At 44.1% G+C, this 16,360-nt stretch overlaps 1 protein-coding gene across 1 annotated transcript; it reads left to right on the top strand.

The window, feature by feature from the left end:
* Positions 1 to 3,254: 3,254 nt before the first annotated feature.
* mpx (myeloid-specific peroxidase) lies at positions 3,255 to 13,788 on the top strand (the record flags this gene model as incomplete). Its single annotated transcript, XM_084442567.1, has 15 exons — positions 3,255 to 3,320; positions 7,740 to 7,861; positions 8,972 to 9,159; positions 9,456 to 9,588; positions 9,896 to 10,025; positions 10,128 to 10,334; positions 10,503 to 10,866; positions 11,055 to 11,215; positions 11,356 to 11,614; positions 11,802 to 11,972; positions 12,215 to 12,452; positions 12,774 to 12,988; positions 13,196 to 13,228; positions 13,393 to 13,446; positions 13,670 to 13,788. The coding sequence occupies 15 exons, from the start codon at positions 3,255 to 3,257 to the stop codon at positions 13,786 to 13,788; spliced, it is 2,460 nt and encodes an 819-aa protein (XP_084298693.1).
* Between the last annotated feature and the right edge of the window lie 2,572 nt (positions 13,789 to 16,360).

Here is a 16,360-nt window from a genome sequence, read left to right as displayed (position 1 = left end):
ACCTGACCACCAGCTACCTGACCACCAGCTACCTGACTACCAGCTGTCTGACCACCAGCTACCTGACTACCAGCTACCTGACTACCAGCTACCTGACTACCAGCTACCTGACTACCAGCTACCTGACCACCAGCTACCTGACCACCAGCTACCTGACCACCAGCTACCTGACTACCAGCTGTCTGACCACCAGCTACCTGACTACCAGCTACCTGACTCTCTCAAGCCTGTGACTCCAACATCAGACGGGGTCACCATAGAGCAGCAGATCATCGTGCCGAAAGGTACAGATACCATGTACAATGAAATTCTGTGCTCAACGTGGGGCTCGAACCTGTGACCCTGAGATTAAGAGTCTCATTCTCTCTACTGACTGAATCTACTAACTAAGTACAGTACGTGATATACTGTAGGTATCTAATAGAGGCAGATTAGGTTATGTTTTGTGGTTGATTAATATCTTTTGATCATGATATCAGAGAGGAATTAGGGTTAGAGTTAAAGAGGGAAGAAATACATCTAGAGTGTATCCATGTTTCACTCCAGTTATACATAACCCAGAAAGGCTATGTAAGTCTATGTATAATATAACCCACAAAGGTTATAGGGAAATTGGATTGAATTCTGTCTAAAGCTGCTGGTGAGGCTGCTGTGGAGGGAGGAGGGGGTGTTGAGATGAGGGGTGTGTGGTTGTTATTTAGTACCAGATGGTAGAATTTATAGTTTTCGTTCTATAACAGAAGATGAAACGGATATGATAAATTTTAGTAAAAAAGAAATAAAAGGGAAAGTCACCTATTCTATTTCAAAGATTGTTAGTGAACATGCAGATCGTCTCTGAATCTACTTTACCCTTTTACTCTGTTATTTCACCAGCATTGGTGCATGGGAACTAGATGGATTATAAAAGGGAAAATACAGGTAGAGAGGAATAATACTTACTGTCAGGTCGTCCCAAAGCTTTTGTTGACCCTCAAAATCCACAACTCTGGCTGTGTGAAAAGTTTCAAAAATAATATCATACTGTCCCTAGTTCTACCACCTCTAAAATGAAATCTATAATGCATTCATAACAATAAAAAATACAGTGAGGAAGAACCAACCACAAGACATGAACACTACTGTATAGTTCCAGCTATAGTAATCTGTTAATTTCATTTAATTACAGCAAAATGTAATTAAAATCTTGTACCTGAGCTCTGGTGGGCAATGAAGACAAGCAACACCAGCTTCACAAAGGCCATATTGTGTCCGTCAGTCAGAGATGCTTCTGAATGGCTTCTCTCTTGGTAGAAGTGGGATATAGAGCAGGAGCCTGATGCCTTTTAGAGATGGACCACCTGTTACATAGGGAGCCTTCACCAATCAGAGTTTGACAGAAGACCACTTGCCATAGTGTGATAAGCTATTTGTTGTTCACTTCACTTCAGTATAGCAGAACTGATACATGCAAGTGATACATTCAAATAGTCTGCTAAATGGCTAAAATAGTGTGTTCATAGTTGCATTTATTTTTAATAGGACGTTTTACCTTACTTACAATAGTTTAGCAAGGGAGTAGAGACCAAGTGAAGAAATTAAGATGAAACCTGAAGCAGATGGTTTGATGTTGTGGTTAAATTAAAGCCAATGTGTCAATCTCTGAATTGCCCTAACGTTAGAAAAAGTGAAGCTGAAGATGTAGATCACTCTGGTGATCTACATCTTTCATGGAAATATGAACACTTTTTCTTCTACTCTTTTTAATTCAAATGTCAAACAGTTACAGTGGGACTTTGTTTTTTTTGAGTAATCAAGTTTACATTTAATCACTAACATTTAGAGGCTTTTAAATGGTTGCAAAGTAGCCTGGGTCCAGCCCCTGAATCTGAATTTTTGAATTGAAACAAAATGGGAACGCAAAGTGTCTGTGTGTAGGAGTGCTGATCTACCCAGTAAAATATTATTACAGCACTCCTACTCTGATAAGCTTACTGAGAGTACAGACTTTGGCAACAGCTCTACCCCTCTGGTGGTCAATGTTGATAACACGACAGGACCAGGAAAACCACAGCCATGCTGGTTCAAGTAAATGCTAAGTAAATTTGTTCTCTTTGGCAGTACTTCACGATATCAGTAAAGGGAATTCCTTCCAGTCAATCAGGAAGCACATTATCCTCCCTGAATGCTTCCTGAGAGGATGGGTGTATTTTACAGTTTTAATGACAATATAGCTCTACAATTATTGATATATTTCCCCCAAGTTACAGGTGCATTTCCTTATTGACTGTTGATTTTGGAGAAATACCAAGAGGTCAACAAAGTTACGCCTTATCAATACATTTTCACTGCACTTCCTTATTGTCTGTGGGGAAATGCAAGAGGTCAAAGTTACCTCACTGACAGTAATAGGATGATATGTAAGCTTATTGATTTTAAAAAATCTGGACAGAAATATGAAATATGAATATGACCTGCATATAATTGATATAATCAATGACTAATCTATAGTCTGAGCCATAATCATCTGTTTGTGTACAAGTTTAAGGTAATACTCTTATTAGGTCTCTACTTTAAAGACAAACTATGGTCTATGCAAGTGGATGCCCCCCTTGGGACTTGGATTACGGACTATCTCACTGGCAGACCACCCTCTATGTGAGCCTTCCGGGTCTCAAAACGGGTGGTCAGCAAAGCAGGGGCCCAATGAACAGGCTCCTTTCGTGTTCCCCCTCCACACATCTGACGTCAGATACAACTCAGAGACATGCTGCAGAGGTTCTCGGAACATTCTGCCATTGTTGCATGTGAGGGAGGGAGACGGGAGACGGAATACAGAGGCCTGGCGGAGGACTTCGTTGAGTGCTGCAGCAGAACCACTCGCAGCTTAACAAAGCGAGGACCAGGGAGATGGTGGTGGACTTCAGAAGGAGCAAAGCTCCGCTGACTCCCATCTCCATACCCCTTGTTGATGTTGATGTGGTCCAGACATACAAGTACATGGGAGTGTACGTACCTTGAAAACAGGCTGGAATGGGCAGGAAACAGTGAAGCCGTATACAAGAAAAGACAGAGTCGGCTGTACTCCCTGAGGAGGCTCAGGTCTTTTGATGTATGTGTATAGCGATGATGAACATGTTTTACCAGTCTGGCAGCAGCATCAAAGCACCAATAGGACTGACAGGCTGATCAGGAGGGCGGGCTCTGTCCTGGGGGTCGGCCTTGACTCCCCTCGACTGTGACTATGGTTGCAGAGAGATGAACTATTGGCCATCATGGACAACATCGCTCACCCCTTGCATGACTTCCTGGTCAAGCAGAGGAGGACCTTCAACCAGAGGGTGATTTTGCCACGGTGCTCCACAGAGCGCTTCCAGAGGTTCTTTTTAACAGCCGCCATTAGGCTTTTCAACTCATCCCACTGTCTGTCTGGACAAGCCAGCTTGGCGCTAACGGATACTACCTACTAACTGACTGAGACTACCAAGTTGAGCTTGTATCTTGAATCTTGTAGATCTTTGTTCGCACAACCTAAACATCTCTAGGAATCTCTCCCCTTGTTGAACACTTGTTATTCTGTAGCATGATTATATAGTCCATCTGTATATTCAATTGAAACTTTATTTATACAATACAATTCTTTTAACCTAGAAGAATTACCAGATAACCAGTCCAAGTTCAAGTCACCTAAAACAATATTTGGTATATTGCACTCCTTCACACGATTGTACACCTTATCTTTACACTTCTGTATATTGGATTGTATAGTTTATTGCATGGTGTATTTAGAACTGCACCTTTTGTACTTCGTTGATGTCCCTTAAATGTAGATGGTAGAACAGGGCAATTTCCCCTTGGGATGAATAAAGTACCTACCTACCTACTGATAATGAACCCTGATACAACTGCGCGACTAAAGGTATTCAGTGAATCTTTCTATTAAGGATGTTCTGGTACCAAATATCAGTCCTTCCACATGGTAGGGTGTAGAGTCTTCAATGTGCAGGGCATCGGCCATAGGACATAGGCCCACTCCCCCGGTCTGCATGACACCCAGAAAACATACAGCAAGCCCCTGACCACAGATACCGTATGATTTCCTTCCTTCATTCCTTTTGCTTTGTCATGGTATTGGCAAATGCTGTCTTTCAAACCTTGTTGATTTTTTTTCCCTCTCAATTTTTTGGCGGGTGTTTTGTCATGGTATTGGCAAATAAAAACCACTGTCTTACCAAACCTAGTTCATTTCTGTTCTTCTTTTCTTATCAATTTGACCTTCAGTAAAAAGGGAACTGTCTGTCAGTGTCTGTTGGTTACACAAGGTTCTGGGCTGAGTTTCCCAGAGGCATCGTAGCGCTACGTTCATCGTAAGCTACGGCGTTCATCGTAGCGCTACGATGAACGTAGCGCTACGATGCCTCTGGGAAACTCAGCCCTGGTGTCTTTACATTAGTGGGTATACTATAACACAGAGGATAACCTATAGTTGTCAGGAAGTATAACCATGACACATACATAGGAGACGAAAAAAGGAGGATTCACTGATGTAAACAACGACCCATCTTTTGTATTTTTCCCCCTCAATCGTTTTTATTCAGTTTTTTTTTTATGTGCATATGACACATAGTACAGTATAATAGGCCTACATTACAAGTGGGATATAGCTTGAGATCTCTGCCTTCCACTGAGACAGTGTTGGGGGGTCAGGGTCCTTCCAATTAACAGTGATACATTTTTTGCAGTAGTAAAAGCCAGGTTAAGAATTTCCTTTGGTTGCAGTCGCCAACATTAAAGTTACCAAGTAGACCAAGACAAGGAATGGGCTAAGAGGGTAAGTTGTTTACAACCAAACCATAACATGCAAAAAGGGCCCCTTTTTTCTCTAGCACATCCAACACAAAAAAAGACATTTCTGAATGCATGACATTTAATTTTGCTGATATAGTATGTTGTTCTATGCAAAATCTTGAATTGTAGGAGCTTGTCTCCAGTTGTATGAGCCAGAATGTACATTTGAACAAATCTTTAACCACTTCTCCTCATCAATGTTTTCCTCAAGGTCAGCTTCCCATTTTCTCTTGATGGAAAGAATATCGTCTGGAAAAGCCCCTATCAAGCCTTGATAAAGTTTAGACAGTAATTCTCATCTACTGTATTTCTCCAGTTTATTGTTACACTGATGTACAACCAAGGAACACTTGCACCAAATGTCAGGCTTTTATGAGATAATATGGGTGACCCAGAGTATAGGTCACAAATCAAGCATTTAGTTGGGCATTTGGAATTTTCTTAAAAACTTGCTTCCGATAAAATATACACTTGGGCACTCCATTTACAATGTCTAGAACATTTCTACCAAATTTGCTGCTTTTATCCAGCACATAACGTTTGTGATGCTAAGGTACCTGATATGATCTGATCAGCCTGATACTGTACACAGCAGAGGCAGAGTGATGGCAGAGTGATGTCAAACATTACCTGGGACTTTCCTTTTTACACTGGGGGTGCTGCACTGTGGCAACCAGCAGCAGTTAATATCTTTAATATCTGTTCATCTTGGATTGTTGTGTGTGCTTTAAAGTGTCTATGTTCGGTGCTGTATCCACAGATTGCTTCTCGGAGGACATTAAAGTTAGGGTTTTTCCTTGTTCCTCATTCCACAGCTGCAACACACAGAATGACAGACAGTTATCTACACCAGGTACACATGCCAGGTACACATGCACATGCACAAGTCCCTCTCCTGTGTATCACTGTATCACAGCCTCCCTAGCAGAAATCCTATGTTACATACTGTAGCCAAAATGTCATTCACTGATAAAAAGAGGAGGAATAATGGACGAGTCAAAAATGAACTGCATGGATAGTTTTGAGTAGATCTGGATAAACCGATTCAATAAGTATATTCCAAAGAAAGAATATTACACTATGTCGGTGTGGCTTGATGAGAGTAGATCACTTCTTCCATTTATGGTTGTTTAAATTCAACCTATTCTGTGGTAATAGTGTAGAGCAACAACATGGCAACATGCACCACAGCAATAAACCAAGCAATAGTTACACTGAAAGTCAAATTTCAACATAGCAAAGTAATGGGTTGTGTCCACAAAGCACTGCAGCTTGTGTGAATGAGGAAGTAAAATATTCTAAAGCACTATTCACAATACATGTTGGATAGATATTTTATTTCCTTAAATATTGTCTCGTGATCATAAAACATACATTTGTTTTAATGTGTGCTCATAACATTTCTGATGATGGGAATCTTGGTTACTGGGTTTCTTTTGGTACTTTTGTCAACTCTTTGGCCAAGACAATACAGTTAAAACAATTGTAGATTCTAACAGGAAAACCTTTTACCTATTTACCTAAGAGAACAATAGAGGGAGGGGACTGTTTCCTAAAACTTTGAGCAAAGCATAATTTCCAAATAGATGTCAAGGAGCTGAATTTTTGCACACTGTGCTGTAGGTAAACTGGTGCGTCAGAGAAGATCATGGGCCAAGAACTCCCACAGTCTTCTTCAGTTTAAATAAGTTCAAAGCTTATTTAATGGGGCCACCATGTTTCACAGACCTTTTTCAGGTATAACCTGTCCTGATGAAGGTCTGTGTACCACCGATGTAACCCGCTGAATGTCTGTGTACCGAAACGTTGTGTTCTTTGTACAGGGTATGCAACAAAAGGCCCATTCATTTTCCTTACCGTATGACAGGTAAGACTTAAAAAGAGCACGATAAAGAAAAAGTAATGCAGATAAGATTACAAAAACAGCTGCTTTTTTTCTTTTTTTTAAGGGGCATTGTACAGTTCAAACAGAAATGTCACCATTTGATGCATAGTATCAGATTATATCTAGTAGCTGTAATCCCTTAATTGCAGGTCAAAGCAAACAAACAAAAAAACAGAAGCTGACTCTCTCTACACAAAGGGCTATCACAATAATGTGTTGACATCTTAAAAGTTGTGTTGTAAGTCAATGATTGATGAGGCTCAACAAGATCATATCAGAGTGAGGAGACGGAAGAAGGAACTTCTTACTGACAAGCATTCAGCCCACCTGAGTGACAATAGAGGGTAAGGGCTTGGCTTCCCTATAAATGCACCAGCCAGAGGTTAGACAGACATCTTCATCTCAGACACTAGGGTCTGCAAACACGCAGGTAAGAGCGCTCAAGCCACACACAGAACTTTATAGTTTTGGTCGTTTTATCAAACTAAATATTCCGATCAAAATAGTTTTCTTTTATCCTTTAATGATGGCAATTCTGATTCCTACATGCATGAATAGAAACAGATAAACTGTGTGTATTGCTGTATACCGGAAACATTAATTCATAAGAAATGTAGGCTACCACCACAGATTTATTCAAACTCAGATTATTTCTGTGGAGGGACTCAACTTAATTCTGACTTGATTGGTTTCACATGTTAAGTCTCATCATTGGGAAATCGGGTCCCAACTGTGGCAGCTAAACTCTGTTCTCTGTATTTCAGAGATGAAGCTCCTTGTCTCTGTCCTTCTGGCATTCCACTTGTGCACGACACTGAGTCACTCTGCCTCAAGAGGTAGGGAAACCACCACATGGACATTTTAAAATTCAGAACTTCTGATCTTCAGATTGACTTTGCCATAGATAATATATGACATACTGTATTTTATTTTCTATGTGAGGAGAAAGTCTTAAGCAAGCATTTAGTTGTACAGTAAATGGTACCCACCATATCTTGTACTGTACATATGACAAATAAACTCGAAGTTAATTGAATATTTATCGGCCTGTTGGTCCACAGGGGAGAGTTTGGGCGGTCCTTATGTCCAAAGTGCACTGAAGGAGGCGAAGAGAATCGTAGACGAAGCTTATAAGTACTCCAGAGAAGAGTGAGTGAAGCTGACAATTGATCTCCTATCTGCTAGATTATCTCTGTGTTTCTAAACTGGGCTCAGTGACTGTAACAGTCACAGCCCAGATAGCAAGCGGATGTGTAATGATTCTGGGCCATATATGGGCCGGAACTAAGCCACAAGGGCCAGATCTGGCCTGTATATGGCCCAGATCCGCTTGCTATCTGGGAGGGTTGGAGTGAATTCAGCTTCAAAACAGTCAATTCACGATGTGAGGTTAAATTACAAGGGATTATTATTTTTATTTTTTTTACTTTAATGAAAAATCATCATCAGTGTTATAGGAAAATCTTATTGAATTTTGTGAAACTCCACAAGCAGGTTTCACCGTCTACCTCCTCCTCTTCATCTTCATGTGTTCAATGATTGGTTAGAAGATTAATGTTTGGGGGTGGGTCCACCAACAGTATATAACACAATTCTACATCTGATCATGGCTTTTGATGGGACCTTTTCACCTGATAATCATTGCTTGTCATGCGTGTACAACTTCCCAACTTTGCAAAGGTTTTATTACATAATAATAATTAATTTTATTTACATAGCATGTTTCATTGTGAGACAATCTCACAATATTAAATATACCTTTATGCATCTTTAGAAACAAGGCAGGCTACTGTCTATTATTCTTACGCCCCAAGGCTGTGGAACACCCAACAACATCAGGAAAGCCAGTTCGCTAGATGTAAAAAAAAAAAAAAGTCAAAAAACCTACCCTTTTAACCTAGCCTTCAATTAGCTGCTCACACTATGCACTTTGGTCTGTTGTTGTTTTTTTTACAGCATTTTTTTATTGCATTCTTACTGTATTTATTGCATGTATTGTTTTTAATGTTCTTACTGTATGCATGTAATCCTTTTGTTTTTAATGTAAAGCACTTTGAACCACAGTTCCTGTATGAAAGGTGCTATATAAATAAAGATTGATTGATTGATTAATTGATCTTTTGGAGACGACTAAAATTTCCCTCACAAGATTGACAGAAACATAACACCTGTGTGTTCACTCACCCCTACAGTATGTCACTCTAATGCAGAGGCACGTTTCTCTCCATAACCCTGTATGTGTGTTTCTCTATACCTCAGGAGTTTGGCCAGAGTGCGTAGGGAGAAGGTCAACCCCTCCGACATCCTCCGTCTGTACAAGCAGCCCCGTAGAGACACGCGGTCCGCCGTGAGAGCGGCGGACTACATGGAGAACACCCTCAGACTGATCAAAGCCAAGGTCCAGCACGCATACAAACGCTCCATCAACGGCCCAATCAACGGCACAGGTCAGTCAGACACGTGCGTGCACACACACACATGCGCACACACACACACACACACACACACACACACACATACACACACACACACAGCCAGCCACCATGTATCTGATACCCCCCCACACACACACACACACACTCTCTCTCTCTCTCTGTCTGTCTCTCTCTCTCTCTCTCTCTGTCTCTCTCTCTCTCTCTCTCTCTCTCTGTCTGTCTCTCTCTCTCTCTGTCTCTCTCTGTCTCTCTCTCGCTCTCTCTCAGTTGTGCTGTGCATTTCCCTTATCCTCTCCCTTCTTTCTCAGACCTACTCACAGAGGAGCAGGTGAAGGTCATCACCGATGTAACGGGCTGTTCGGCTCGAGTCAGGAAGCCCAACTGTTTTATCGTCCCCAACCTCAACAAGTTCCGCACGGCTACCAGCGTCTGCAATAACCGGTAAGAGCAACCACGACGATATTTATACAAACCGCTGGAGAGGTTGTTACAGTCAATACAGAAAAATAGTTCATATCCATAGGTTTCATATTATAAATGAGCAAGATGGCAGCATTGAGCAGAGCCTGTGGTTTTGTTGTTTAGAAATATAAAAGAAAAAAAATATAAAGGGAAGTGCATTTGAGATTTCATAAAGTTCTCTACAGCCGCAAACCGCAACCGACATTTCCCTTCCAGTTTACTCAAGAGAAGTTTCTCAATGTTCCTCAGTCTCAATCAGATGTTGTTTCACCCTTGTTGTCTCCAGGGTGAACCCTTTTCTCGGAGCCTCCAACACCCCGTTCAAACGCCAGCTGCCTGCCCGGTACGACGATGGGGTCTCCGAGCCCGTTGGACGGGATAGGAAAAGGAAGTTCAATAACTTCTTGCTCCCTCTGGTAAGACCACAGCAGTAGACAACTGGAATAACAGTAAAGGTGTCACAGATCCCTGAACCATTTCTTTCACTCTGTCCACCCTTCCTTACTCCCTGTGTCCAGGTGAGGCAGGTCTCCAATCTTATTGTGAACACGACGGATGAAGGCGTGGTGAGCGATAAGACGTTCACCCACCTGGTGACCTTTTTTGGCCAGTGGAACGACCACGACCTGACCTTCACGCCCTTCTCCCCCAGTATCCGCTCCTTCAGCAACGGACTGGACTGTAATGAGGACTGTGAGTGCTCCGAACCCTGCTTCCCGATCCCGGTCAGTGACATACTACCCCCCCCCCCCCCCCCTCTCCCAAGATCAAACACTGCAATGCTCATATACTGTGTACCCAGCTGATAGGGGTGATGTCTTTACGATATCATAGATAGTACCTTTTCAGCTGATAGACTTGTCCGTTGACCGTGTGCGTGCCTCTGTGAACAGATTCCTCCCGGGGACCCTCGCATTCCCTCTGGTCCCGACAAATGCATCCCCGTCTTCAGATCGGCGCCCGTCTGCGGCACGGGAAACTCAGCCTTCCTGTTCGGGGGCGAGAGCAACAAACGGGAGCAGATCAACTCCCTGACGGCCTTCCTGGACCTGGGACAGGTGTACGGCTCGGAGGAGGGCCTGGCTCGCGACCTCCGCAACCTCACCGACGCCGGGGGCCTGTTACGTGTCAACACACAGTTCCGCGACGCGGGGCGCGAGCTGCTGCCCTTCTCCCCGTTGAACAGCAACATGTGTGCAACGCGAGCAAGGGTCACCAACATAACAAACGCCAAGGAGGTGCCCTGTTTTATCGCAGGTTGGTTGGTCTCAACTGTGTCTGCCTGACAGCAAGCTACAGTCAGATACAAGCTCCGAGTTAGCTATAAACTGAGGGCAGAAAGGGAGACCATGGCTCCATAAAAAAGCTGTACTGATCTAGTGACATTATGCATCGATGGTGCCAGTGACTATTCCAGCTCACGTGAGTTTCTGTCCGTCCCCTAGGTGACGAGCGTTCGAACGAGAACATAGCTCTGACGTCTATTCACACGCTCTTCATGCGCGAGCACAACCGCCTCGCTCGCGCACTGAGACAATTGAACCCTGATTGGGACAGCGAGACCCTATACCAAGAGGCCCGTAAGATCCAGGGGGCCTACACCCAGGTAACACACACACACACACACACTGCAACAAGTGAAGACACATCCCTCACAACCCTATCTTTTTATCTTACCATTCGTGTATGTGAATTTTGATACTCACTCATGTGAAATGTCCGCTTCTCTCCCTCGCCGCCTGTCAGTTGATAGTGTTCCGGGACTACCTGCCAATCATCTTGGGCCCGGACATAATGAGACGCCAGCTGGGTCGTTATCCCGGCTACAATGAAAACGTCGACCCCAGCATTAGCAATATGTTTGCCACGGCGGCGTACCGCTTTGCCCATCTCACCATCCAGCCCCTGGTGTTCCGCACGGACGAAAACTATAGGGATAGTCGTCAGTTTCCCAGTGTGCCTCTGTTCAAGGCCTTCTTCACCCCCTGGAGAGTGGTGTTTGAAGGTGAGCGGTGGGGTGGGGTGGGGCAAGGGCGGGGCATCGGGATGCTCTCTTTGATTTTATTTAACCGTTATTTTGCCAGGTCTATGTCACCGGAAGTGAAAAGCTTTCCCTATGAAGGTAAACATTCCCTCCTTCCTCTTCTCTCTCTCTCTCTCTTTCTCCCTTCCTTCCTCCCCTCTCCCTGTAGGTGGCATTGACCCTCTGCTCCGGGGACTGATGTCCAATCCGGCCAAACGGGGTACACAGGAGAACATGATGGTGACCGCTCTGAGGGACAAACTGTTCAAGTTCGTCGAAGAGATGGCTCTGGACCTGGCATCCCTCAACATGCAGAGGGGGCGCGACCACGCCCTGCCAGGTACACACACCTCCCTCAGCACTTTTACAGTGCGCCTTATCACCCGGCAAAAGACAATTCAGCTGATTCTCCGGTACATCTCAGCTAATAGATGCTATAAATGCTTGCCACGCTATCGCCAGAGTAATTCTGCTGCAGCAAAAAAAATAGGAAAACCTCCCGACAAATTCCACATTCCCCCCCTCCCGGACTCTTTCCCCGTTCTCCAATCTGAATCTTGTCCCGTGTCTTCCCTCTCCAAGCCTACAACGAATGGCGCAGGCTGTGTGGGCTGTCCCAGCCCAAGAACCAGGCTGAGCTGGCCGTCGTTCTGAAAAACACCAACCTGGCCCGCAGGCTGCTGAAGCTCTACGGCACACCGGACAACATCGACGTGTGGCTGGGAGGCGTGGCCGAGCCCTTCCTATCGAGCGCCCGCGTGGGGCCACTTTTCGGCTGCATCATTGCCAACCAGTTCCAGAGGATCCGCCAGGGAGACAGGTGTGTGTGTCTGTGTGTGTGTGTGTGTGTGTGTGTGTGTGTCTGTGTGTGTGCCTCAGGGTTGAGGTCAATTCATTTTCAATTCAGTCCACTCTGGAATCGAGTCAATAATAATAATAAAAACTTGCTGTCCTATACAATAGCATTTGCAGCATTTGAAATAATTTGCTATCATCAATTAAAGAATTACTGTTATTTCAGACTGAATTGAAACTGAACTGACCCAACCTTGTGTGTGTGTGGTATCTGTCTGTCTGTCTGTCTGTCTAAATATATGTGTTTGAGGCTGTGTCTCACCTCTTCCTGTATTGCTGTTTCCAGGTTCTGGTTTGAGAACCGGGGCGTCTTCTCCCCCAGTCAGAGGGCTGCCCTCAATCAGGTCACCATCAATCGTATTGTCTGTGACAACACCGGCATCACGTCCGTCCCCAGAGACCCCTTCCGCGTCACTTCAAGAGCAAATAGACTTACCAACTGCAACAGCTTCCCACGCCTCAACCTCAATCCCTGGAGAGTGAGAAACTGTGCGAGTGACGGTAAGTGACCGCTGGAGGAGGCCCCCTCTCTCAAGGCTCACACATACTGAACACTCTACAGTATAAGCATGCAATGGGTCTATTTGCCTTCACTTCTACTCTGTATTGACATTCAAACTGCATAAATATCTGCACACACAATAATTTTCATGAGAAAAATCCATGATTCTACATACCCAAGGCTCATGGTGGTATTTGGTCTTGCAGGTAACTGCGAGCTTGGCAGTGGAAATGAGGTCAGTGATTTGATATATTTTTAAAATCACACTTATGCAATAATTTTGATCACACATGGTAATAAAATTAAGCCAGGTTTTCTCTATTTCCGTCTTTCTTTGGTTTGCTGCAATGACACTTAAGTTTAAGTTGTACCTGTTTAATGTTTCCACCTTTTAAATCCTCAGATTGTGGTCGAGCCATAGGACCAGCTGGACCCCCAGGACCCCCTGGAGAACGAGGTAAATCAATATTAACGATCAGATTAATTGATCAGTCCAATTTCATTCAGTTAATTTCAGTTACTGTACTGACTTAATACAAAGCCTACAGTACATAGCCAATCTAGCACTCCAATTTAATTTGTATACCTGTAAGTGCTTAATCATTATCAACCCTTCAGAGCTTGTCATAGCCTCTCTGTAATCTCTCTGGTCTGGCCCACCTCCTCCTCTGTGATTCCAGGTCCTGCAGGTCCCCCTGGACCTCCGGGATCCAGCAGCAACGCTACCCAGCAACTCTCCGCCTTCTCTGTCCGCCTGGGCGACACCAATCCCTCTAGCAACAAAGGTCTCAAAGAATAGCTGTGAATGTGGTGGATCCACGCTATCCAGCTTGTTGCATCATGAGAGCTCTGTAATGCAACATCAACACTTGATTTAATGTAGACTCAGGATTAGCCTTTTTCGATAAATTGAATATTTTTTTACATTTTTTGCAATATTGTTTTCAACTGCAGATATACCTTGTTTGCCAGAGGCCATTTTCACATTTCTCTAATTTATTTTGTAAATGCATTGCAACAAAAAATGAAAATAAAAATGCTCTATCGCCATTTCTATTCATTCTATGAGGCTTTGGGGCACAAAATCATGGATTTTCTTGTCCCTGCAAAGGTGCAGGCAGGTTTCCTAGCAAGTAGGGCCTCCTCAAACCCGATGGGCGTGGTTTTGCTGGACATATAGTCCACGCTTTGGCGGGCTCCGTGACACAGCACACCCCGGGTGCTCTGAGTGCACTTCCTACGATGGAGCGCGAGTTTAGTTTGGTACAAATAATGTAGGTTAGGCTACTAGCCTACTTTTAGAGCTCAATGAGATAACTTTTTTATAGTTAAGTATTTACCTTTACTTGCTATTAGTTTATGAACTGGCCTTAGCAAGACCCCAAAAATTGTGTGCGTGTCACAATATCAGGAAGACAACAAACACTTCACCCCGCGAAACGAAATCTACATGAACATAAAAGAAAGAAGACCAGTATTTACCTTAGTCAGGTGGCTTAGGACCAGATTTGAGAAGGATGGGGACGTGCCAGACAAAAGCACCAATTTTTTTCCACAGGTTCTCTATCAGGATCTCTATCAGGTTCTCTATGGGGGTGGCTGTAGCTCAGTTGGTAGAGCGGGTGGTTCAGTGATTGAAGGGTCAGTGGTTCGAATCCCAGCTCCGACTGTCCACATGTCAAAGTGTCCTTGAGCAAGACACCTAACCCCAAATTGCTCCCAATGAGCAGGTTAGCACCTTGTATGGCAGCTACAGCCATTGGTGTGTGGGTGAATGAGAGGCCATACAAAGTGCTTTGAGTGCCGCTTAGGTGGAAAAGCGCTATGTAAGTGCAGTCCATTTACCATAGCTTTCAATTTTTGATAGGAGCCACGTCATCAAGATGGCGGATGGCGACCATCTTGGATTTCAAAGATGGCGACCATGTAAAATAAGTGCCAATATCTCCGGTTCCAAGCCACCTAGAAGGTCAATCTTGGTGTCAAAATATAAATTTTCTGGGTCAAGGAATGCATTAAAGCTAATTAGAATGTCACCAGATGATTATTTGTGCCAAAATCAAATAATAAATGTGTTCATTCTAGCAATGAATTTACATAATTTTCCACTCGGTTAGCGGTCAGGCACAAGGATGCATTAATTGGATTGAAATGTATCAACAAATAATCAAATTATCTCACATTTACAGCTGCAAAGCTCTGTGCAATTCCACTGTGCCTTCTTGCAACTGCATCTTGCATCACACCCACTCAAGCTTTTGCAGCTGCACTTCACCAGTTGGCTGCAGGCTTTTGAAGCCATGGGGAGAGTACTCCACACAGGAAGCCAGACCTGGTTCTCTCCATCCAAGGTCCATCCCCATCCTTCTGGACTGGGTGTCGGCTGATGGGCCAAACACCCAAAGCGCACCCAAAAACAATTTAAATATGATTTAAGTCTCTCTGGGATTTTTTTGTGTCTATTTACCATCCGTTTTGAATTGAAACTATCGTGAAATCCGTCCTGGTTTGGGGACCTATATTTCTTCTTCATTGTTGACATTGACAAGCGCTGGGTCCAGGCTGGCTCTAGACAGATCTAACTTTTGGACTACAGCTCAGCATAAGAAGAATCCCCCGCATCCTCAGGATGCTCTACACGTCCACCGTGGAGAGCATCCTGACTGGTCGCACCACTGCCTGGTATGGGAACACTACCACCCTCAACCACAAAGCCCTGCGGAGGGTGATGCAACAACCCAACACATCATGTACTGTAGGTCAGCTTCCCTCCCTCCAGAACGACACTAGGTGGCGTGGAAGGAAAGCGAGGAGAATCCTTAAAGATCCCAGTGGGATGCCCCGGTGGCTCAATGGATCGGGGCGCTTACCATGTAAAGGCTAGTCCTTACCACAACGTTCAAATCCGGCCCCGCCCTTTGCTACATGTCTTCCCCTCTCTCTCTCCCACCTTTCCTGTCTGTCCTTCCACTGTCCTATCCCTAATAAAGCAGAAATGGCATGAAAAATATCTTTAAAAAAAAAAAAAAATGACAGTCACCCCAACCACAGACTTTTCACACCAATGCCATTAGGTAGACGCTACTGCGGCATCAGGGCACACACCAATCGTGTGCGAGACAGCTTTTTCCTAACCTGACGCACCAGATGGTTTGCTTCGAATAACCATCTGGTTTGCTTCGCATAACCATCTGGAAATTCTCAGTTGGAAACTGTTAATAAAAGGGCAGGCACTTTCAAAAATACTTGGCAGGTGATTGGATGAACCATCTATCACGCACGAACTTCAACCACTCCTCGCTATCGTCACATCTAAACCCGCCCAGCGTAACTGTTAGTATTTCAAACTCCTCAGAACCAACGCTGATTGG

This window comes from Borostomias antarcticus (genome assembly GCF_949987555.1).
Source record: "Borostomias antarcticus genome assembly, chromosome: 8".
NCBI lineage: Eukaryota > Metazoa > Chordata > Actinopteri > Stomiiformes > Stomiidae > Borostomias > Borostomias antarcticus.
Note: the sequence above shows the minus strand (reverse complement) of the source record. Positions and strands in the feature narration are given on the sequence as shown.